The sequence below is a fragment of the Ailuropoda melanoleuca genome, chromosome 19 (genome assembly GCF_002007445.2).
Source record: "Ailuropoda melanoleuca isolate Jingjing chromosome 19, ASM200744v2, whole genome shotgun sequence".
NCBI classification, from domain to species: domain Eukaryota; kingdom Metazoa; phylum Chordata; class Mammalia; order Carnivora; family Ursidae; genus Ailuropoda; species Ailuropoda melanoleuca.
The window spans coordinates 18,678,019-18,703,941 of NC_048236.1; the positions used below are offsets into that span (position 1 = coordinate 18,678,019).

The window sequence follows — 25,923 nt, forward strand, 5'->3', positions numbered from 1 at the left end:
GCCTCTTTTATGCGGGCATATGAATAACAACATGTGGTTTGAGGATGTTACACTTGACTATAAATTCATCTTCACTAACTCTTCACTTAAGTTAGGATCTTTATTGATAAATATCAGTAACGTTATTATATTTCCCTCCTGCTCATCTATGTAACTATTTCACACCTTCTCATCTCACCTTGCTTCCTACCTCACTTGAGGAATTAATCAGAGGACAGTTTCCAAATGATTACACACTACATATTCAAAGCACCTCTGTAAGTACAAATATTCTACTTTGCCTTCTCTTACAACTGATGTAACCTACACCATCCTATCAAAGCCAACTCCTTTGCTTGTGTACTATATACTCCATCCTATCTTGCCTGATATTTTTAAATTACCTACTTTGAACTTTCTTCAGCTACCACTCTTTTACTGATTTTGTGGCTATTTTTTACAGGTAAAGTCCAATTTTTTCATTCTATTTACTTGCAAACTGAGTCTAATGAGTATTTCCGCCCCCTTCTCTTCCACCACCTCCTCCTCCTCCTTCTTTTGTTCTGTTTTGTTTCGGTGGCCCATTCAGGGAGTGAATTTTTCTCATTATTTTGTCAAAATGTTCCTTAAAAAAAATAAAAACAAAAAGAAAAAACAACCCCAAAGCAACAACAAAACATTGTCTCCAATTGCCAATTGCATAGATCAGTTTTCACTTACCTCTAACTAGATCTAACCACATACTTTGAAAAGTCTACCGTTGTCTTTATATTCTTAAAATACTTTATAGTTTCTGTAATGACCATTTGTATTTTTTTCACTTCGACTCACTGAGTCCTACATTTTAGCTTCATATTCCATTCCTCTAACTCTTGGGCCTGTAGTCTCAGTCTGCAAACACCTCAGCTCCCTATCAAGGTTCACTGTAAGCTAATCTCATTCAGTTTCGTGGTTTTAAATGCCATCTTGATGTGGCTGGCTTTCAAGCATATATATGTAGCCCAGACATCTCCTCTAAAATAGCAACTAGCATGCCTGAAAGCCTACCTTAATATATTCGCTTAGCTATCTTATGTGTCTCAGCTAATACGTGCAACACTGATTTCTTGATTGCTACCCCTCTCGATCATGCTTCTCTTATAGACTTCCCCATTTTGGAAAATTCTATTCCTAAACTTTCGATGGAGTAAATAACCTTAGAGTTATGCTTGAATCCAGCCCTTCAGAAAAATACCGAATCTTCTTTAGAAATATATTCCACATGTGATCCTTAATTACCATCATCACATGTCGCCTTAGTAGAGGTGTCAGTCATCACTATCACTAGGCTGTATTATAGTAGTAGCTTCTTTGCTGTTCTCCCTGCTTCTTCCCTTGGGATCATACATCAGTAGTCTAGTCTACAAAAGTGAGTCAGACTGATTCTTTAAAACAGTATCTACCTACTAAAATATAAGTTTATTAAGAGGAGGACATTTTGCCTGTTTTTCTTTTCCTTTTTTCTACCTCAGTAGAAGAGTTTCTATTGTAGTAGGAAAGCTTATGGAGAAGTAGGCACGCAATAGTTATTAAATTAGTGAATGAATCATTTCATTTCACATCTAGAGTTAAGACCTCACTCACTCAGTGAAATCCAAAATGTTTATTATAAGCAAATTAAATAATGAATTAAATAGTTTTTTTTTTTTTAGAAAATGTTCTATGTGTTATATGGTAAAGGGTTCCAGAGATACAGAAATGATTAAAACACAGTTATTCTCTTGAATATGGTACAGGAGAAGAGACTTATTATTATTTTTAAGATTTTATTTATTTATTTATTTATTTGAGGGAGAGAGATGGCGAGAGAGAGCAAGAGCAGGGAAGAGAGGGAGAAGCAGGTTCCCTGGGAGCAGGGAGCTCAACGTGGGGTTCAATCCCAGGACTCTGAGATCATGATCTGAGCCAAAGGCGGACCTTTAACTGACTGAGACACCCAGGCGCCCTGAGAATACACTTTCGCAGTAATTCAAAATTATAGTGTTATGAAGTAGTCAACTATATTATAGGAGTATTTTGGTTTTTTTTTTTTTTACTAGATAATAATTAGGTAAAAATATAGCTTTGAATAGTACGAAAAGTTAACTATTTAAAATCTATGATCGAATGAAATTTGGTTTACATAGATTCTGGCTTTTTTTAAATCCTTTCAGTCCTACACTTACTGGTATTTTTTTGGCTATGTCCCCTTGCTAGATTTCCTCATGGTGGCAAGAGGGCCTCCTGTAGCTCAGTTACATGCTTCAAGAAAATTTGTCAATGTCACTATAGAGATTGACTGTTTTACATTCCTTTAAAATCTCCAGCAGGGGGTTCAGTTTCTCCCAAGCGAGAGAAACTCTGCCAAATGGTTATTTAAATTATCAAAGGACAAAAAATATGTCAAACTTACTTTAAAACAATTCACTTCCTGTAGCTAAACAAACAAAAGAGGGCCAAAAAACTCCACAACCCCCGCCCCCAAAACCCAAAAAACAAACAAACAAACAACAACTCTTTTTTCACCTTTGTAGACAGAGAGCAATGATAATAGAGAAGAGTGGGAGACAATTCTCTGGTTTCTGTTCTACCATTTCTGTGTCAAGTCCAAATGCTGGAAATGGATAAAGGTTTCCATACTGTAACATTCACTATGAACGTCCTTATTGACTAGCCAGTGGTGACTCCAAAGGTTAGGCCACTCTTCTGGTCATATAATCAAGTAGCTTTTGGGTCCTTATGTATTTGGGAGCCAAGAAACTTGAAACACGTGCGTGTAGCCTTCTCTTGTTAGCACACTATAATTATATTAAGAGTCACTGCTGCCTCCTAGAGGATAGATTAAGGATCTGCTTCTCAGGAGCCCACAGATAGGTGGGATGTCTATGCAATCTATCTTAATCTCTGAGATCTCACCCCTTTTGCATCCACTCCAAAGACACTTCTCTCTCCTATTTTCCTAAGCATAACACTCTCGAATGTTTTATAATTTGCAATCCATTATCTTAATCGCTTATACATTGCTTTGAGTACTGGACATTCTCCTCCAAGATGCTTCTTTTCATCCTTGTCCATCCCATACTGTATTTCAGAAAGCTGACCTGTGACTTCTGTCTGGGTCCTACTACTGTGCTGCACTATCAGCAGGTCAGAGGTGAGAGGAGAATAAGGTCGGGTATTTATTTCTTCGACTCCCTCACTGCCAGGTTGGCAATAACCATGTTTGGGTCAGAATGTTCTATACTACGGCTCCACTTCTCTCAGTTCTACTGAGTTCTTAGCTTCCCCTTTCAGTAGTGTGGAAGGGAAACTGCTGCCCACTGCTTCTAAACTCAAGATGATTAATCAAACATTGTTGGTTTCCCTTAGCCCTTTTCAAATCCTTTCGTTTTTTCGTTCAGTATTTCTAGATTATTCTGAGTGAACCATCCCTTTTCTGTCGGAACCATAGCTGATTTCAAATATTCAGAGAAACTCTTCAAGCATTCTTCTAAATACATTTTCCACTTTCTGCCATCACTGTATCCCACAAACTGCACTTTATTTTAAAAATTTCAGCCAAAAAATAAATAAAAAAATAAACGTTTTAGCCAAAGTATTAACACCTCGCCCAAAAATTCCTCAGTAATTTCAGAAAATTACCAAAATTAAGTTCCACCTGTCTGATGACACCAAGACATCAATTATCCATTTTCCTTTTTCCACCAAATTCTACTTGCATTCCACTTGCTCCCAACAATGCCACTTACGATGCTTCACTACTGTTACTTATTCCTCTTAAAAATAACATTTTTACGCCAAGCTCATAGACACCTAAAGGTTTCGATAGTCTAGGTGTTAAAGGAAATGCTAGTTTATAGACACAGTTAAGTTAAAATTAACTCCTTTCTGAGGAGTTGTGGTTGTGGTTGCTTAGGTACCAAATAAATTCTCATAATTAGTGGTTAACTCTCTTTCTCAAGGAAGTATTTTTGTTTTAGTTCCTCTCTCATCTAATCATAGGAATTTAGACCAGTCCATATGTTTAAATAGAGAAACGGATACCATCATCAGTATTCTATTCTCTTCGCTTCATTTTACTTCTTCCCAACCCCACATCCTTTTTCTCCCAAATTCAGAATATAAGAGCAAAAGCTTGGGTTGAAGTGTATGGATGTAGGAGAAAAAGAGGTATAGGAGGAGGATTTTCTGCATCGATGCTATTTGAGCTCATCTCATTTGCACCAGTAACTCTTAAAGTATGGTCTCTAGATCAGCAGTATCAGCATCACTTGAAAATTTGTTAGAAATGCACATTTGCAATCCCCACCCCAGATTTATTGAATTAGAACTCTAGGGGTGGGAAATAGCTGTTTGTGTTTTAAACAGTCCTTCAGGAGATTCTAAAACAGCTAAAGTCCATTGCAGCCAAAGTGTGAGAATCACTGATCTAGAAAGAACATATTTTCTAAGATAGCAAAATACAATACATTGTTGTTGTCGCTGTTGTTTTTTAAAGGTGTTTAAGTTGAAAGGCTTTCATTTTTCTTTTTGTTTTCATAAAATTTTATTTCATAAAATGTATTTTCATTTTTCATTCCTTTAATCTCCTTTGGGACAAGAAAAGGAGACTGCAAGGCTAATTTTTTTTTGGTCATTTTTTCAACTTCATGCTTTATTAATTTATATTGACTGTATCTCTATTCCACTTCATTTGAGTCAGAGTTAGAAATGATTTTGACTGTCAGTGGTGAGTTTAGGGGGTAGGAATCTGGGTGCTGGAAATTCTGCTCTTGTTTTCCACATCTGTATGATACTCATTGATTTCTGAGGTTTAGGTTTTCACTCATCATTCAAATTAGACTGTTATTTCTGCCTCTTTGAGGCAGTTCTGTGCTTACTCTCTTTTCACTTTCCTTATATTTTACCTTCTATTAACCAGCAGTCTAATTTAACCAAAGGAGGGCACCATGTTTTTAATTAAGTAGATTGGAGATGAGCACAATGTTTGCCAAATTCTTAAAGACTGTGGTCATTTCAACAATTAGAACACCTATAGTGGGCCTCACATTAATTTCATGAATAAGTTTACTTCAAAGTTGTTACACTAGCTTACCTACGTGACATATTTCATCCATCCTAGAGAAACCTAACTAGAATTTTTACAACATCCATCCTATCTAGTACATGCTTAACAAAGCATTCTAGATTGAACTCCATCACTTTAAAATTAAATCTATTAATTAATAACAGAACAATCAACTGAGAGATGGCAATAATGCCTCTGGTTATCTAGTTTTCCTGTTGATTAAATTTAAAACAAAGCCTTCTAAACAATCAGAATAATGCTAAAAATAAAGGCCAATAAAATCATACCTAATAAAAATAAAATAAACGTTATATATGTGAATGTATATTTACATATTTACATAATGGCATATATATTTTTAAATGTTGATCACTTTTCTATGTATATTTACAAATACACTTGCACTATAAGGCTCAGGAGTAGAAATTATAAATTAAAAAAGTCAGTATTTTTAAAAGGATAGCAATTGAATTTATTGATAAATTGATATAAGAATGAATGCGTACACAAATTTGCCTGGACTGGTTAGATCTTCCAAAATTTTGTTGGAGCTTCACTTCATTTTCTTTTGAAAATGTCACATTTTAAAAGCTTAGTATGTTTTTAAACTTGGCAATTAAGTTTCTTTTTGAAATTGATGAAAATACTGTCCATCTGTGATGTCTACGCATATTGTTTCTTTTCAGGATATTTAAGGCTTTCCTGTACCATAGCTAATAATTTTCTGCTTTTATGAATATTCTAACATTTTGAGGCTGTTTACTGCCCTTCAGTAATGCCCAACAGAACTTACTTTAAGCAGCCAGATAAAAGTCAAGCAAGTGTGAAGAGCACAAATTGTACTTCCTAATGGTGTGAAAAACTATCTATAAAGCTATTTGAAATGGACTAAAATTATAGGCCCAGATAACTAGGTCACTTCTGTCATTTACAAATGGGTAACTTTTAACAAATCCTTATTTAAATAAAGCAATATTTCCTAAAATCCTGCCTAAAGACCCTAAAAAACTGTCAGCCGAGGTCTGCAAATTGAAGGAAGAGATTGTTTACCCTATACTTTCAAAATATAATAATAACATTGTCTGTATATAGTAGACATACTTACATTTTATCTCTTCTTATAGACCTTTAAATATTATTCAGTTATCCTAAATATCTCCATTATACAACAAAATATGTTTTACAACTCTTTGTCCAAATTATGCCTGAGAATTTCTTGGTTTTTTAAAACAACTCATAAAAGCATTAAAATGTTTCTATTTCAACATGAAGTAGAATATTAGATGCCATTAAATAAAATTTAAGCTTAAAACAGAACATTCTTTTATTTTTGTCCACATGGCTTTAAAACTCATGTACTTTTAAAAAAAAATAGGAAAGTAATTAATTATACCTGCAATGATAATCTTTCTCATATTTCATAATGTGGTATTATTCTTGCAAGGAAATGACTCACATGGTGTTTGAAATTGTCTCTTACAAAGCTTGCCTGTAAATACTGGTGAACAGATATACACAGCACCCTAGGAAAGATCAGAAAGTATTTTTTACACAAGTTTTTGGATATTTCAAAGATAATAAAAGGATTCTTACCTGGAGAGGGTGGAAGCTATTTTTATAAGCATGTAGAAGGTCTCTGTACAATAGTGTGAAAGAATCTATTTTCCAAAATGTCACAACAATGTCTCCCATCTCACACACTTTTCCGGCCACCTGAATTCAACACCCCTCTAATTGAGAATTAGGAACTATCCTTCCCTCCGCCTTGAATGTAAGCAAGCTGTGAATATGGCGAAAGTGATGCTCTGTGATTTTCAAAGTTCTGTTTAAAAGGCCATATAATGTCTGTCTAATTATCCTGGGATGCTTGCTCTTGGAACCCAGCCACAATGCTGTGAGGAAGCCCAGTCCTTACAGAGAAGGTATATTTAAGTTTCCGGATTGATAGTTCCTGTTGAGGGTCCAGTTGATAGCCGGTATAACCACCAGACATGTGAGTCTGGAAGCCTTTAAGATATTAATATGAATTTATAATACAAATTCAAAAATGAATCTTACTAAAATAGAAAGACAGTGAGTTGTGGAAATTATTACATTTTTCCTAGTCTTTTTTATTTAAATGTTAAATTCAAATGTTAAAATATAAAAGTATCAAATAAATTTTAAAAAATGAAAAATTGAAATGTTTACAAAATTACATTGTTCACACAAGGGAGAATTTCAGTGGAAGAGCAAAAAATGAAACTGAAGTTTGTAAATCGGGGTTTATTTATTTTTTATTTTATTTTATTTTTAAAGATTTTATTTATTTATTTGACAGAGAGAGTGAGACAGTGAGAGAGGGAACACAAGCGGGGGGAGTGGGAGAGAGAGAAGCACAGGGAGCCCAACGCGGGGCTCGATCCCAGGACCCTGGGATCATGACCTGAGCCGAAGGCAGACGCTTAACAACTGAGCCACCAGGCACCCCATAAATTGGGGTTTATATTTAAAATAGGAAAACATGAAAATCAACAAATGAAGTATCTTTTCTGATATTTCTGATTTTGAAATTATGATATGTTAATGAAAACTTTAATTATATTTGTACTTTTCATATAGTTCGGTAATGGTAAATATATATATATATAAATCACTCTCTTAGATTCAGACATTTGGTATATGAATGCAGTCTGCATCATTCTGACATGGTGTTGATGAACGTTCATTCACATCGGTTTCACAGTTTTCATCAAAAAATCCTTTTGGGCATTCACAAATGTAAGCAGAGCTTTTATTTTGGCAAATTTTCCCTTTCCAACAAGACTGAGAAATATAACATCCCATTGACTCCTCACACAATGCACCTTAAAAGATTATACACACACACACAGAAAATATGAACATAAAATATGGCAAAACTCATTATAGAGGTCTTCAGAATTCATTAAAAAAAAAAAGATCTATCATGGCATAGTTTATGTACCACAAAATTTATCCACTGCAAGTCTATAATTTAATAACTTTTGCAAATGTGTATAGGTGTTTGACCACCAGAACTATTCAGTTTTAGCATATTTCCATTACCCAAAGACGAGCTCTTTTATAGTCACTCTTTGTTCCCAACTCCAGCCCCAGGCAACCATTAATTTTTCTGTCTCTATTGATTTGCTTTTTCTGTGCATTTCGTATAAGTGGAATGGTACAATATGTTGTCTCTTGTGGTTGGCTTCTTTTGCTTAGGATAAATTCTTGAGGATTTGTCATGTTGTATCATGTATCAGTATTTTGTTACATTTTATTGCTAAAAGTACTTAATGATGTATACATTCTGTTTATTCATTCATCAGTTGGTAAACATTTGGGTTGTTTCCACTTTTTAACATTTTTTTACTGAGATATAATTGACATATAACATTATATTAGTTTATTTTTTATATGGTAGAATTCCCCAACATTACATTAGTTTTACGTGTACGACATAATGATTCAACATATGTATATATTACAAGATGGTCAACACCATAATCTACCTAGCATTCATCACCACACAGTTACAATTTTTTTCTTGTGATGAGAACTTTTAAGATCCACTCTCTTAGCGACTAACTTTTATGAATAAATGAATTCCTGCACAAGTATTTGGGTGGGTATATATTTTCATATCTCTTATCCAAAGTTTCCTGAGATGTATGGTAAATACATGTGTAACTTAAGAAACTGCCAAACTTTTACAAAGTAGCCGTGCCATCTCACATTCACATTAGCAGCATACAAGGTATCCAGTTTCTCTCCATTCTTGCCAACATTTGATATTATCTATCTTCTTTATTATAGCCATTCTAGGGGTGTGAAATCATATCACCTCGTGGTTTCAATTTGCACTTCTATAAGATAAACACATTTAAGCATCTTCTCATATGTTTACTAGCCATTTGTATATCTTCTCTAATGCCATTTCTATTCATATATGTAGACTGTAAAAAATTATATTATTTTCTTAATATTGAGCAGCGAGTGGTTTTTGTATATTCTGAATATAATTTTGTCATGAAATATGTGACTGCAAATACTTTGTCTTTTTCTTGTTTTGCCTTTTCTTTTCATGTTCTTACTTAGTGACTTTTTGATAGGGAAGTTTTGATTTAAGTCCAAGGTACACATTTTTTTTTTTTAGTTTCATTAAATACAACTTTTAATCTTTTCTTTCATATATCATGCTCTTGGTGTCACATAAGAACTATTTGCCTAGCCAAAGATCATAAAAATTTTCTCTCATTTTATCAGAAATTTATGATTTTAGTTCTTAGATTTAGATCTCTGATCCACTTGAGTTTTGCTTTATTTTTTTTGTTTTGTTTTAATATGGTGGGAGACAATGATGTGAGCTATTTCATATATATTTTTATTTTAATTACTTAATGTTGAAATATCATTGCCCCAGTAATTTTTTTAGAGATTGCCCTTTGTCCATTTAATTGCCTTTTTCACTACTGTGGAAAATCAATTGGCTGTAAACATAAATTTATTTCTGATTCTCAGTTCTGTCCCACTGGCATATATACTTATCCATATGCAATAACATACTGTCTAGGTAAATGGAGCTTGATAGCAAGTTTTGAAATTAGGCAGTCATCCAAATTTTTTCTTTTTTTTCGTTGTAGTCATTTTTTGTTGTTGCAGTTTCACATAAAATTTTGTGTGAGTTTGTCAATCTCTACACAAAAGCCTGGTGGAAAATTGATAAATATTTTAATGAATCAATAGATAAAATTGGGAAGAATTACCATATTAACAATATGAAGTTCCAATCAATGAATATGCAATATCTCTGCATTTGTTTAGCTTTTCTTTCATCTGTCTCAGAAAAGTCGTGGAGTTTTCAGTTAAAGTTTTGTATTTAATTACTTAAATTTATACCGAAGCACTTATTCTTTTGATATTATTGTAAAGGAAATATCTTCCTATTTTGATTTTGTAAATTTTGTTGCTAGTATATAGAAATGCATTTAACTTTATTATGTTATCTTGTATTCTGCAAACTTTAGGAACACATTTATTAGTGGTAGTCCTTTTTTTTGGACTCCTTAGGATTTTCTACATATGAGATATTGTCATGTGTTAATAAAGATAGTTTTACTTCCTACTTTTCAACTTGTATGTCCTCCTATCTCCCCATCAAACAGTCTGGAACATCCTATACAATGTTGACTACAAATGGTTACGAGTGGATATCACTTTTGCTTTCATTCTAAAAGGAAAATCTGTCAGCCTGACATCATCAGTATGATGTTAACTGGACAAATGTCACATATATTTTTTAAGAGGTTGAGAGAGCTTTGTTCTCTTTCTAATTTGTTTGAGTTTTTATAATAAATGTGCGTTGCATTTTTTCAAATGGTTGTTCCGCATCTATTGAGAGGATTGTACCGTTTGGTTTTTTTTAAGTAATATAGCGTATTAAATTAATTCATCTTTCAGATGTTACACCAACCTTGCATTCTTGGGAAAAAACACATTTTGTCAGAATACAAAAATAGTTTTATATGTTATTGGATTGGGTGTACTTTTATTTTGTTGAGGATTTTCAGTTTATATTAAGTAATATTGGTTTTTAGTTTTCTTGTCTTGTGCTGTCTTTGCCTGGTTTTGGTATGAGAGTAATACCAGCCTCATTAAATGAGTTGAAAATTATTCCTTTTTCTTCTTTTTCTCCTTTTCTTTGTGAAAAGTTTGTAAGGACTTGTACTAATCCCTTCTATTTTTGCGAAGTCTATACAGGTTTTCTATTTCTTCTTGAGACAATTTTAGTAATCTGTGTCTTTCTAGAATTTGTCTATTTATTTTAAGTAGTCTAATTTGTTTGTATAATGGTGTTCACAGTATTTCCATTTATTTTGAATGGTCACTAATAATGTTCCCACTTTAAACATTAGTTTTATTGATTTGTGCCTCCTCTTATTTTTTCTCAGTAACTCCAACTGAAGATACATTCATTTTGTTTTCTCAGATATCACTGTTTGGTTTCATTGACTTTTCTCACAAGTTTTAGTGATTTTTGCATTAATTTTACCATTTCCTTTCTTTTGTGTGTTTGTGGTCCAGTTTATCTTCTTTTTCTAGTTATTTAAGGTAGAAGCTAAGAATATTGATTTGAGACCTTTTTCTTTTTTTTTCTTTGTTTGTTTTTTTCCTTAAGATTTTGTTTATTTATTTGATAGAGAGGGAGAAAGAGGAGAGCGCTCAAGCAGGGGAAGGGGTAGAGGGAGAGGGAGAAGCAGGCTCCCTACTGAACCGAAGGCAGACACTTAAACAACTGAGGCACCCAGGAACCCCAAGGCCTTTTTCTTTTTTAATTTAAGAATTTAGAGCTACGTATTTCCCTATAACCATTGTTTTAGCTACATTTAATAAATTTTGAATGGTGTATGTATGTGTGTGTAATTTCTTCGAGTAGGTTATTTTAAAAATTTGTTCAATTTCCAAATATTTGGAGATTTCCCCTAAGTTTCTGCTGTTGATTTCTAATTTCATTCTCTTAAGATTGGTAAGCATATATTGCCTGAATTTTATTTTTTCTCCAATTAGTTGTTTTAATGAGTACAAATCAGAGGGTTAATTAAAAAAATACATATTTACAGTGTTGCACAATCAACACAACTATATAATTCCAAAATATTTCAGTCACCCCAAAAAGAAACCCCATGACTATTGATAATTTCCAGTTATGCTTTCCCCAATGTCTTTGCATCTACTAATCTCATTTTTGTCTCTATGGATTTGCCTGTTCTGGCCTGAATTTTAATTCTCTCAGATTTACTGAAACTTATTTTATGGCTATGTTCATTTGTTTATATATTGACTACAAACACCAGAGCTGAGCAAGTGCCTGTTTGGTACTTGATGCAATGTTAGAGTGAGTGCTTCCTTACAGTTTGTGCCCTGGACAAGTCACTTAACTCCCTTTTGCCCAAACATGATAAAATCATGTGAATAGAATTAATAAAGTAATGAATGCTATTAAACCCCAAGCCGAGGAGTTGCACTGCAGCTTTTGTAAGACCTGGATCATTATGTTTCACTGCAGAGTTGAGAAAGTTTTGTGAGATTGCATTCAATCTGTGGTCATTAGGCACATCATAGTGGCAATAAAAAGTAACTACAGTAGTGGCCTGACAATTCTTGCCATATCTGTTAATTCCTAGATTTCAAAAACAAAATTTACTCTTTTATTCTTGTTGACCTGAACAGGGCTTTGGGCAATTCACACATGTTAGAGTTGAATGGGGAAATATCTGACTTCCTGTTAAAAATGGCCTAGTTGGTCTCCAGAAATTATCTACAGAAAATTTTAAAAAGTATTTGTTTTCCAAGTTCATAAACCTTGTCAACCAATTCACTATATATCCCAAAGCTAATAAGCACGTAACATGTTCATTAGAAAAAAAAAACTTTATATCAAACCCATTCATTATTATGTGAACAGGAATATCAAGAAACATTTAGTTATGAAAAATTAAATTACTTAGCAACAGTATAAAGACAAAAAAATTCCACTTAGATGATATGCTATTAACTCATTTGAAGTTTGGATTGTGAGTTAAATTCTAAAATATAACAGCATAAAGTTAGTATAAAATGTTGAGTGACCACACCATTGACATTATTTTATTAAAGTAAATAATTTCAGGAAGTCAGTACATGAATAATTATTTTTATCACACAAAGGAATGTGTATTTCTCAATGTTGTTATATATAAACATCATATTATCCTATTCAATAATTAAATACAGGCAATGATATTTAATTATATTTAAGACATAAACGTTAGCATCATGGTAGGAAATTTTATGCATGATACTGCCTTATATGTATGTAATGCTTGGCATTTCTACAGCACATGCATCCATATATATATATATTTTTTATAAATCCCTTAAGACAGATCTGGGATTATTAAGGGGCCATAATTATCCAGTGTATATTTTAATTTTCTTCTAAGTTGAACTAATTTTTCTAGAGGTTAAGCAACTTGCCACATGTCACATAATTGGTTAATTAATGACAAATTAGTAATAAAATTTTGTGCATTCCACCTAATCCCATTATAACTCTATGCTCTTTCACCACATTAGTTCTGTTTAAAAAAAAAAAAAAGGCAAAAGACTCAGAGTCAAATATCAATTGATTTTTGGAATTAATCCAATATTACAACCATAGGGTATAACATTATGCTGTCCAACATTATATGTGGAATATAAAAAAGATGAAAAAATTATTATTTACTTGTCTTCTTCTACAAACAAAATTATATAGTGTAAATATGAATCCTTCCTCATGTATGCCATTTGCAAACCTGTTGCTTATCTTTTCACCCTTTTAATAGGGAATTTCTAGATAAAAATAATTTTGATGACTCCTAGTTTATTTATTTATGTATTCATTATTTTTTTATGGATTGTGCTTTTGGCATCATGTCTAAGAACTCTCCTTCGGTTACTATGTTCCAAATGCTTTCTGCTATAAAACAGTTGTCAAAACAACTAGAGTTATTTTTGTTAATAATGTCATAGTATATAACATAGCATATGAAAAGTAGCAAGTTAAGAATATAAGAAGATATATTATATATTGCATGGGTAATTTAATAAAACATAAAGAACAATATATTATGTGTGATTGTGTTGTTGTTGGTGTTCTTTTAATGGATATGTGGTTTCTTCCAAGGCATTAAAATTGCAGACCAAACTGTGATTTCCTAAACACTAACTGAATTGTGCTTATGAAGCTTCACATGAGCTATCACTCAAAAGAGAATGGCAAGATTCAGGGAAATGTACTCTTTCTTGTGATCTGATATATTGCCCTTGATGGAAGTTTTGTGCAAAGTAGATCATGAAGAAGGGAGATGATTTCTAAGAAAAGAATGGATGTTGGAAACATCATTCATCATAGAAGATTAGCACTGCTAAAAAATGTGAAGATTCACATGGATGAAAAGAGGCTCTTCTCTCTCTTGGCCTCAGAAATTTGAGGCCTGGGCTCTAATAAAAGAGGTATATTTGGGCACTCTTTTTGAGCAGAGATGTAAGTTGTCCCCTAAGACTAGGTCCTGACTTCAGGGGCCAACTGGGTGTTTGTATAGCTAGATTATGAGCTAATCTAAATGTTGTCCATGAGGTGAATTCTGAGGTCAGCTCATCTAGTGTCTACATGTACATTTCCTGACCTAACTCCTTTTCATTTTCCTTTCAGTAATGTCATATTGTGGATGTGATGGTGTGGATTTAACATTGCTATGAGGAATCAAAAAGAAATTTTTGCACATATTTGGTGCAAAGTAGCATGGGATAGTGGCAAAGGATCATAGTGGCCAGAAATGATCCACCAAATAGCGAAGAAGGAGTCCACAAGCAGTAGCTGATATCTCACTAATGACAAGCAGATTGGTTCTTGGAACACTGGCAGAGACAGTAAAGCTTACCAATTATTCCAAAGGCTATGTGAACTTCTTATCCACCCATATATGGTCTAGCCAATGTGATCTTTTTAGATATTCTGGGTGTCTAGCCCTAGCCAAAGCTTTTAAGTGCTAATACACTTCCTTCCATCTCTCACTTTTCTTGCACTGTCCACCTGGAGGTCACATGTTCTAGCTGGCATATCTAAAATACTCCATCAGACTGGATTCCTGAGTTTCTACTTGGAAAAGGTCTACCCCGCAGAGGCACCAGATGTTCAACAGCCGCCTTGTGAAAACAAACAAACAAACCAAAAACAAAAACCGCAAACAAAAATTAGTTTAAGGTATATTAGTTAATTCAACATAAACCAGCCTAAAATGACCACTACAAAATAATTGACCAATTTGGGTTCTGCTATAGCAAGAACTTAAAATTTATGACATAGACTTAATAAGTGGTGAGCAGTGAGGACATGTGAAAGGCTGAAAAGATAATAATCCACATTATAAATTATCACCTGATATAATGTGAGAGAAATTTGAATGCATGCTTATTCAACAACTATAGCAGAAGAGGTTGAAAAAAAATTAGTAGAATGTTTCAGTAGCAATTTACTAGTTTTGGCAAGACATAAAGTAGATGTACTAGGGACTATTTACAAACACAAACACAAGAATGGATGTATTGGAAATATTAGGGACCAATATTTGGAATGAAAATTAAGTATGGCTATTTATGGGTGTGGATTAGCGTGGTGTACAATATATGGGTTCTGTTTCTATTTCTTCATTTTATTTAAGTGTTTTTTTAAGTCATCACGTGAAAATAAACCACTTTATATCAAAATATGAGGCATTAAAAAAAAAACCCTGTTCAAAGTAAAAACAATTACTGGAGGGTAAATGCAAAGGTAGGCAACACACTTTCCATTTTAGACTTATTAAAATACTAAGGCACATGTTCCCTGTAAGCTGATGATGAATTTGAATAGAATGCTACATTTTGTTTTGTTATATTTTATATGAGCAGCCACATAAAACACAAATAAATCATACAAAAAGTTTAAGGAAATATAGTATATCTTAAAAAAACATAGCCTATTTAGTAGGAAAATTTAGCAATCTGAATTTAAAAATAAGAACTTAAATACCTTAACATCGATAATTCAGATTCTTCAAAGCCTTTTTTTTTAATCTTTTTGAGAGACAAAGGGAGAGTGAATGCACACGCGTGAGTGCACAGGAGCATTGGGGAGGGGAAAAGGGGCGGGGAGGGGAGACAATCTCAAGCAGACTCGGTGATGAGGGGTTGAGAGGTGAGCCTAATGCAGGGCTTGAACTCATGTCCTTGAGATCATGACCTGAGCTGAAACCAAAGTCGGATGCTTGACCAACTGAGCCAACCAGGCACCCCTAGATTTTTCAAAGTCTTTAAAAATAAAACAGCCCTGTTAAATATAGAAATTACAATCCATTTCTAATGAAAAACAAACATACATGAAAATGCAGACTTTGCAGACAGCAAAGCGGCATTTTTGACACAATTAACCTGAAACACCCTCTCTATTCAAGCTGTGCGGCAGAAACAACGTTTTCATTGTGACTGACATGGATGTGACACCTAATATATCATTAAAGTTTTTTTTAGCTCATCATATATATATGACATATATATACATTATACTTTTTAATTTACCATTCTTTAGAATAAAAACAAAATGTTCACATATTTTGCATTTACTCTGAATTAAAGAATTTAAATATCTGCTATAAAGGTGGTTGTTCTTCTCTTTTGAACATGCATCTTGCAAAGGAATATTGGAGTAACAGTGAGGGGGAGAGATAACAATTTCCTGAACATATCAGTTATTCTTTCCTATCAGTTGATGTATGTATCCATGTATTGTATGCATGTATGATGTTATCTTTCTATCCTTTCCATTTAGGTATTCAAAAATACAACAAATTATTGTAAGCATTAAGAAAATTAGTATACAGAAAGCAATAGTCCATTTGTTTGGAACTAAAATTAGAATTTTTCTGGCAGGGAGAACAACTTTATCTCTTGTTATTAACTTAAAAATGGCTATGAATTTGTAACGAGTTTAAAGTATTTGGTCACAACTAATCAAGAAGTGCTAAGGAAAGAGAACTACCATGATGGAGTATTTCTCTGAGGGAAAAGCAGGGGAATGGAGAGATTGGGTCATATTTGGATTGCTAGATCACTTGTCCCAAATCTAGAACATTTGAAAATATCTCATGATTTTGTGTGGTATTGTTGGATTTCTTTTTTTTTTTTAAGATGTTATTTATTTCAGAGAGAGAGAGAAGGAGTGGTGAGGAGGGGCAAAGAGAGAGGGAGAGAGATGCAGACTCCCTGTTGAGCAGGGAGCCTGATGCGAGGCTCGATCCTGGGACCAGGAGATCATGACCTGAACCAAAGACAGTTGCTTAACCAACTGAGCCACCTACACACCCCGGATTTCTTAAAACCAACTATGGTGTGAGATACATACTACAAAAATTAAGCAATTTCCTCTGCTTATATTGATTATACAGGTGGACACTCAAGTTCTCACTTGGGGTTTGAACAACACTGATCCATTTAATTAAAAATGTACCATTTTACTCATTGGTGATTTTGTTCACTTTTTCTCTTGAACCTTATATCCCCTCTGATTTTTTGTTGTCTTGCTGGTATATATCCTCAATAATCCGTTCATGTTATTTTGGTAGGTCACAATCTTTCTGATTTTTAGCATGTCTAGGATGTCATTTGTTTGGTCTTTATACTTGAACACAAGTTCAGTTGTGTATAAAATTAAATGATGAACATAATTTGGGCTTCCAGCTCAGCAGATAAGAAAGATGTAGCTTTCTTTTTTAAACTCTGCCATTTTATGCAGCTCATAAAGAAATCTGATGCTAATCTGATTATTTTTGTAAGTTTCCTGGTGTTCTATTATCTTTTGAGGTTGGATTATTGGTTGAGTCCTTCTCAAATTTCTTAGGAATTTTAACATTTTCACCAACATTTGTTTTAGAGTGTCTTTATCATTCCTACTTAATACTTTCTTGTTCATTTCAATCTACTCAAGTTTTTCTTCAGATTGTTTCTTTCTTAAATTTTACTATTTTATTATTTATTTTACCATTTTTATATTTTATTAATTTCTCCCCTCCTTGCTCTCGTTGCTTCCTTTCGGAATTTCTATTATATAAAGGCTGATATTTCTGCAGTCGTCTTGTCACATTTCCTCTTGTTTTTTCGATGTTTCATTGTTTGCTTTGTCTTCTGAGAGAAGCCCTCTACCATATATTACAACACATACTAATCATTATTCATGCTATTTTTAGGCCTGTGATTCTTAAACTAGTGATCATGGATTTCTGAGAAATCTGAAATTTTTAATAATTGCCACAGTATCCTTGTGGATTCTCCTAAATATATTGATTTCTTTTCCTTAATTAGTTCAGCTTTCTCAATGATCTATTGCCTCCATTCAAATAGAAGCTCCATTCAGGTAGGTAATTTTGTCTGTTAACTGACTTCAGAAGCAAATAGAATAGTCCTTATCTTTGTTCAGTTTAGAATTTCTCCTCCAAGTGTTAGTAAATGTGGACTCTTGTATAGGACTTCACTTTTCTGATTATAAGGGAGGTTCATGACGGACACCTAGGTGGATATATTGACACCTGATTTTCCCAGGATAAGATCACTTCATATCTTTCAGCAGCCTTAAGTTCCTCAAAACTCTGATTAGCATTACCCTTGAGTGTGCTTACTTTAGGATTTTCCCTTGTCAGAATGCTCACTTCTGAGAGCTATTCCTCGGTTCCTTTTTTGTATTTTTTTTTCTCCTCCAAGTCCTCCTTGCATAGAATTTGCCTATTCCTGTATTTTCTCTGATTTTCTCTATAGCTTTCTTGTTCACAGTAAGATCTTTTCTGAAATAGTTATCTCAACTGCTCCTACTAGTGTTTTTAAATTATTTTTCCTAAAGATTGTCTAGTGACCCATTCTTACAAGTTTGACTCTGAGCTTGGAATCTCTCCAAGATTTCAAAATAGGCAGAGCTGTTCTTTCCACTGCCAAAGTATGTTATAGTGAAATGTTTCAAGCCACGTTTTTTTTCTGTCTTGGCTTTTTAATCTATCTGATATAATCACCTCTCAATTTTCCCAGAATTCCTGAAAACAAAGTCTGATAATAATCTCCATTTTATTACCCAACAATGCCATGGTTGTTCACTTTAAAGGAAAGTTTAAAGGAAAGAGATATAAATATATATCTGTATACATACACTAGACTTCCAAATTAATCAGACTTTTCTTACCTAAACATGTTCTTCCCCACAGATATGAAGTAAGTAAAACAATACTCTGATTCGGTAGTTTAAATTAATGTTGTTTATGAATATTTACATTGTATCAAGGAATATAGTAACATACAAAAGAGATTTTGACCTCATGAAGTCATGAGTTTACATAGAAATAGAATAGATGTAAAAGACAAGTAGATGAATGTACAGTATGTTTAATGGTGATGAATATTGTGGAGAAAAGGGTTGCAGCGTGTTTGAAACAAGGAGTTCTGGAGGGTACAGTCATCTTGTATAGAGTGGTCAAAGAAAGCCTCAGTGATGAGGGGAATAACAGACCTGTAGAGAGAGAAACATGAGTCTTATGACTATCTTGCAAAAGAGTAATTAGAACACAACTCCCCTTACCTTGATATATTCTTCATTTTTTAAAAATACATATCACCTTCTAAAATAATATATACCATAAGGATTTGTTATATTTATGATTTATTGCTTTCATTCAAATGTAAGCTCCACTCATGTAAGTAATTTTGTCTGTTTTGTTAACTGACATTTCATAAGCGAATACAATGCTGTTAGGTCCCACAACAAACTTTCCATAAGTATTTGTTGAATGAATGCATGAATGAATAAATGAACAAAGAACACTTCAGCAGACACAACAGCAAGTGTAAAAACTTTGAGTTGAGGATACACTTATGGTGTTCAAAAGCAGAAAGAAAGCTAGAAGACTGAGTCAACAAGAGGATGCAAAAGGAGATAAGTTCAGAGAAGGAACATCAGAAGGAGGGTGGAATGAGCTATTTTAGAAACCTAGGCTGTTGTGCCTTTTATTTTAAATTTTATGGAAACACAATGGAGCATTTTGGGCTGAGGTTTGGCATAATCTCACATTTTTAAAAGATTACTTTAAAAGTAGATTATATATGGCCAAGAAGGAAAATAGAGATACTGGTTTTTAGACTACTGCAATATTTCAGACATAGAATTATGGAACTTGGATTAAGGTGATACTGAAGAAGACAGTGAGAAAGATCACACTCTAAATATATGTTGGAGGTACATACTGCTAGATTTGTTGATGGATTTAAAAGAGAAAGAAAAGATAAGTCAATTTTTTTTTAATGTGAGCAACCAGAAAGTGAAGTAGGTTGGTTGTTTTTTGGTTGGTTGATTGTTTTTTGTTTGTTTGTTTTGTTTTGTTTTTTGTTTCTTGTTTTCCCCTGAGATGAGAAAACAAGATTTGGGAGAAGAAAATGGAATTTGGCTTTAAACATGTTGACTTTGAGATATCTATTACACATATGAGTGAAGATGTCTTGCAGGCAGTTAATCATAGTGATCTGGAGTTTAGGACTGAAGTCTGAACTGAAGATTTAAGTTGAGATTCTCTAGCATATAAGTAGTATTTAAATCCAAAGGACTGGATGTGATTTCTGAGGAAGTAAATGTGGATAGAGAAGAGAGCTTTGCAGGTTAATTCTTTGGTGTATGTCAATATACAGTAGGAATTTTAGAGATAAGGAGGTATCTGAAAAGGGATTGAAGGAATAACCAAGGAGTAAGGAAGCAGGAGAAACAAGAGTGTGGTACGCAAGAAGTTGAGTGAAGAAAAATGTCAAACATACAATGTATGTCAAATGCTGCTAATAGCTAAAATAAGATGAAGAATTAAACTGAATTAATTAGCAATTAGGTTTAGCAATGAAGTTTTAAACAGCTATTGGTTGTGATGTTTCTGTGGAGTGGTGAGGATAAACACTTGCATGGGTTTAAGTGAGAATGAGAAGGATGTATATAACCCCTGGCTATTTAAGGTCTAGTAATCTCTGACCTGGTAGCATCAGAATTTCACCTGAAATCTCTTTAGAAATGCAGAATGCAGACTCCACTAAAGGAATACCTGATTTTACCAAAATTCCCAAATAATTAATATCTGAAGTAAAATTTATGAAGCACTATTCTAAATATCTCTTTCAAGTTTTGTTTTATGAAGAACAGTGATATGAAGTAGCAATGAAGGAGGTCTTTGGAGTCTGTCAAAGCATGTTTGCGTAAAGATCGGTTGAACTAATTAGGGAGAGAAGATTGATAATCAAGACAAGAAATAGGATAGTTTCTGGACTAATGTTTTTGAGTAGGACAGAGAGACACAAGGGATCCTATCCACAGGTAGAGGGATTAGCTGCAGGTGGAAGGCACCAATGTACAAAGAGAGACTGACTTAGACAGGTAAAGAACTAAGTTGATAAGGGTGTGCAGGCAGAGCCTAAAAGTCTTTTTTTTTTTTAAGATTTTATTTATTTATTCGACAGAGTAGAGACAGCCAGCGAGAGAGGGAACACAAGCAGGGGGAGTGGGAGGAAGAAGCAGGCTCATAGCAGAGGAGCCTGACGTTGGGCTCGATCCCATAATGCCGGGATCACGCCCAGAGCCGAAGGCAGCCGCTTAACCACTGTGCCACCCAGGTGCCCCCTAAAAGTCTTCTTCTGACTGCTTTTACTTTTTATTGAAATGTGAAAGGAAGACCTTGATGGAATATAATCAAAGGGGTGGAGGTTTGAGGAGAAAAGATAGATATGAAAGGTTGTGAAGAATATTGAGAGAATGCAATATTTAAAAAAAAAATTCCAGGTATCAATAAGTATCATTTTTATATAAAACATAAATAAAAGTAACACACAAGCATACACACATAACCCAAATACTTTAAAATACTTAAGCAGAAATTCTATTAAATCAGCTAAGTAACTTTCATTTTAATAGAAATCATAATGGGGCTTCTATAAAACAAACTAGCTCTGCTATCCTAACAACGTACATGTATCCTTAAAAAAAAAATCACAATGAATGGAAGATCATCTTATTTTATTATGATTTCAATAAGTTCTTTTGGTCAACACTCTAATGAAGGGTCAAAAATTTCCAAAGCAATTCTGTGTAAAATAATGCAGTGCAGTTAGTTGGACATTTTATTCATGTAAATTCATTTCAGTCTACTTTCATGTAAGAATGAAGCTATTGTACTTGAAGGATAGGCCACACAAAGGCTTCACCCAATGGAAGAGTAATTTGCCTTTCATTCCTATGGGAAGAGAAAGAAATGGTTGCTAGGAGCACTTTTCAAGTACTAGAAAAGTGAAATAAGCAGCAAATACAAGAAAATGAGAGAAAAATAGCTAACTTGTTGACTCATGTTTGATTATAGTTTTAAGATTTTGTCAGGATGAATAACTGATTCAAAATAAGAGAGAATATTTAATGCAAATACTTAACATTCATCTATGCTAAAAGTAATTGTATAAAAGGTTTATATTTAGGTATTTCAGATAAATAGAAAAAGACTCCAGTTATTTACTTTATGCACACTTTAACAAACACCATTTAAGTACTCTTACTCTCATGTTCTTCAGTTTCAATCATGCGTGGTGTGAGATTTTAACAGTTAAAAATATCAACTTTGTTAAGTTCCTAATTAGTGGCTCTCACTACTCTGCTCTTCCACTCAAATGAACAGGATTGAGCCTACAACATATTACAAAGAGATGAATACCTAATATTTTCCTTTACGGTAAAGATCTATATTGGTTTTTTTTGTTTGTTTGTTTGTTTTTTTTTTTAGATTTTATTTATTTATTTGACAGAGAGAGACAGCCAGCGAGAGAGGGAACACAAGCAGGGGGAGTGGGAGAGGAAGAAGCAGGCTCATAGCAGAGGAGCCTGATGTGGGGCTCGATCCCATAACGCCAGGACCACGCCCTGAGCCGAAGGCAGACGCTTAACCGCTGTGCCACCCAGGCGCCCCTGTATTGGGTTTTTTAAAGAGTTTATTTATTTATTTATTTATTTATTTGAAAGAGAGAGAGAGAGCATGGGGAGGGGAATCAGGAGAAGCAGACTCCCTGCTGAGCAAGAAGCTCAATGTGGGACTCCAGGATCATGACCTGATATGAAGGCAGATGCTTAACCAACTGATCCACCCAGGCATCTGCATTGTTTTTTTTCTCTAAAGAGCCAGATAGTAATTATTTTAGACCTGTGGTCCTCAGAGTCTCTTGAACTCTGGTACTGTGTCATGAAAGCAGTTGTAGACTACATGTAAATGCATGATAATGACTATTTCATTTTTATTTTTTAAAGCACTGTATTAGTATTAACCTAAACAATTTTGTGAAATAGACAGTGTTGTTAACCCACTGTTACAATCTATGGTAATTTTGTGACAGCAGCCCAGGTTGAGTAAAATGTCCATTGTGGGTGAGATAATTAGGCACATGAAAGATACAGTTCAAGGCATACATTATCCTTACATTATTAATAAGAATCTTCGAGGAATGTCTGAAAGAAACATGCAAGACTGCATTTAGAGAAGTACCCAGAGACATATGACTCAATGACTCATGAATAGAAAAAAAAAAAAAGCACATAGAAGCAAACAGGTGTGGCTCCTAAAATAAATCTATTCACATCCTCAAATTCTAAGCAACAGGAGGCTGAAATCAAGAAGGTTCCTAGAGCACTGAGCTAGAGTATGGGACGGGTATGGTGAAATCCAAATTAAACTCTAGGCATGCATTGAGAAAAGGATCATAGATCACATACGCCAGTGTGCAATTTTAGGTTGGGATACATGAGACTTAGTACTATTCACCTTCCAAAGTTTTCACTTAATAAATGAAAGTTTTTCTAATAGAGAAACTGCATTTCCAATTAGAAAACTTCTTCTGAGCAACAGCAATAATTGATACTAACAAAAGAGATGAAAAGATGATCGGCTACCAGTACTAAAAGTATCTGTCTCAAGGCTACAATTACTGTATTTCCAGTTAGGCGAGTAAAGCCTCTATAAATTTAACTTCATTTTCATTTTAATCAAAGCCTTAAAGATTTGAACAGGGATCTGCCTAATCTCTGGCTGAAGTTACTTCATATCCAATATCAGACAAACAGACATTTCTTAGTGAAATTGAAAAAAACAATTGATAAGACACAGATGAAGAGAGTCAGTATTTCAAAAGAAGAGTTGCAAAATAGGGAACCCACCCTTCTCTGGAGCAGAGATACTGCTAGAAGGAAAATAGGATGGGGATATAAAATTCATGGATTAATAAAACATGAGTTGTGTTTTAAAAAAATAATGTCAATCTTTTGATAATTATTACCAAGGAGATTAGAATATAAGAAAATAGTTACGAATTCTATGCTAGTAAGAACTGAAAAGTGAAAAACATATACCAAAATTAACATAAATAAGTATGGAATGGTTAATATATCAATAATATAAAATATAACCTGTAAAGAAAATAATCAGAGAACTATCCTCCAAAAGGACACTGAGCTTAAATTTCCGAATCTTCAAAATCCCTGAAACTTACAAAATTTCATGCATTGTGTTCTAGAACAGTCAGCCCTGTTCAACAGCAGTAAAATATGTCACATGGATTTTGAGATTTTCTGGTAACTACCTTAAAAAATAAAGGAAGAAAGTAAAATTAATTTTAAGTATACATTTAATTTACCCTAATAGATCTCAAGTAAAATTATTTCAACATCAATATAAAATATTACTAATGTTGTATTTTATTTTTTATACTAAATTTTTGAGTGGGAAAGTGGATATTTTTCATTTACAGCAGCTAGCAGTTTGAAAGCCAAATTCCAAGTGCTTGAAGCCATAAGTGGGTAGTGGCTCTGTACTGAATAGTACATTTCTAGAGCAAAGGAAAAAAGTAAATCTTCCAATCTTGTCTCACAAAGCTATTCTAAACTTGATAGCAAATACCTTACTAAGCATAAAATTAAATTTCAGTCTCAAGAATGGAAGAATCTTAAATAAAATATGAGCAATTAAATTTCAATGACATTGAAAAGTAGTAATAAACACATCAAGTTAGGTCCCTTCTCAGACTGGAAATTTTTAGAAAATCCATGAATATAATCTCACATCAATAGAAATAGCTTATAAATCTGAAGGATAATGAAATTAAATAGTTCTAAGATGGTCATTTCAATAAATTTGGCTGAATTAACTATATATCCATACCAAATCAACAACAAAAGACTCCTAAGTCTCATCCAGTCTTACAAAAATAGTCATCAATCAAGTTAGATTTTATATTTAAATGTGACAGATAAAACAGTAAAAATTCTAGAAAAGTATGATTTCTGAGACATGAAGGGAATCATTAAAATTTCATGAAAAATAAGGACACCTATTTATTCAAAGACTACATTTAGAGAGTGAAAACCAAGTAAGGGAATGGGACAATGTTATTAATACCTGTAACTAGCAAAGACATGGCATATTAGGAGCTCCTAACAAATCAATAAAAAAAGTCAATAATATATAATGTATATGTATATGTGTATGATATAAATGTATATATTTTGCACAAACACTATATAAACATTTACATATATGTGTATTTATACATATGTGTATACATGTGTATATGTGTATACATATGCATGTGTGTATGTATATAGATATGTGTATGTTCATATGCATGTGTATGTATATACATGTGTATATGTATATACATATTCATGCACATATATACACACAAGTATATGTATATATGTGTATACATGTATATGTATATGTCTCTCTATATATGTACATATATGTATAAAGCCAGTCAATAGGGAAAAAAAGGGCAAAAGACTTAAATAAACCTTTTACAAAAGAAGATATCAAATGCCCATTAAAAACTCAAAGTATTCAATATTATTAGTAAACATAGAAATACAAATTAAACCAAAATAAATGCTGCTACATACTTGTGAGGATGACTGTAATAAAAATCGATGGCATGCAGAATGATGTGTGCATGTAGAGCAAAGAGAAGTTTTATACACTGCTGATAGGACTCTAAGTTAGCACAACCCCTTTGAAACAATGCGTTCTTATTCATTAACATTTAAGAGATACATACATGAGCCACGACCAGAAAGTCCACTGGAAACCATGACTAGAAGGTATATATATATTTCATATGTATTTCATATATGCATATATGCATGTATGCATGTATATATATCCTATTCATGTGTGTGCATATCCTTACAAAAAGCAAACAAGAGACAA

At 33.3% G+C, this 25,923-nt stretch overlaps 1 protein-coding gene across 1 annotated transcript in view; it reads right to left on the minus strand.

The window, feature by feature from the left end:
* The window catches only part of EYS (eyes shut homolog), a 1,484,071-nt gene that overhangs the window by 1,394,983 nt on the left and 63,165 nt on the right, over nucleotides 1–25,923 (minus strand). Inside the window, 3 exon segments of the mRNA XM_034648271.1 lie at nucleotides 6,459–6,489; nucleotides 6,492–6,588; nucleotides 7,718–7,911. Coding sequence (XP_034504162.1) covers nucleotides 6,459–6,489; nucleotides 6,492–6,588; nucleotides 7,718–7,911 — 322 coding nt within the window.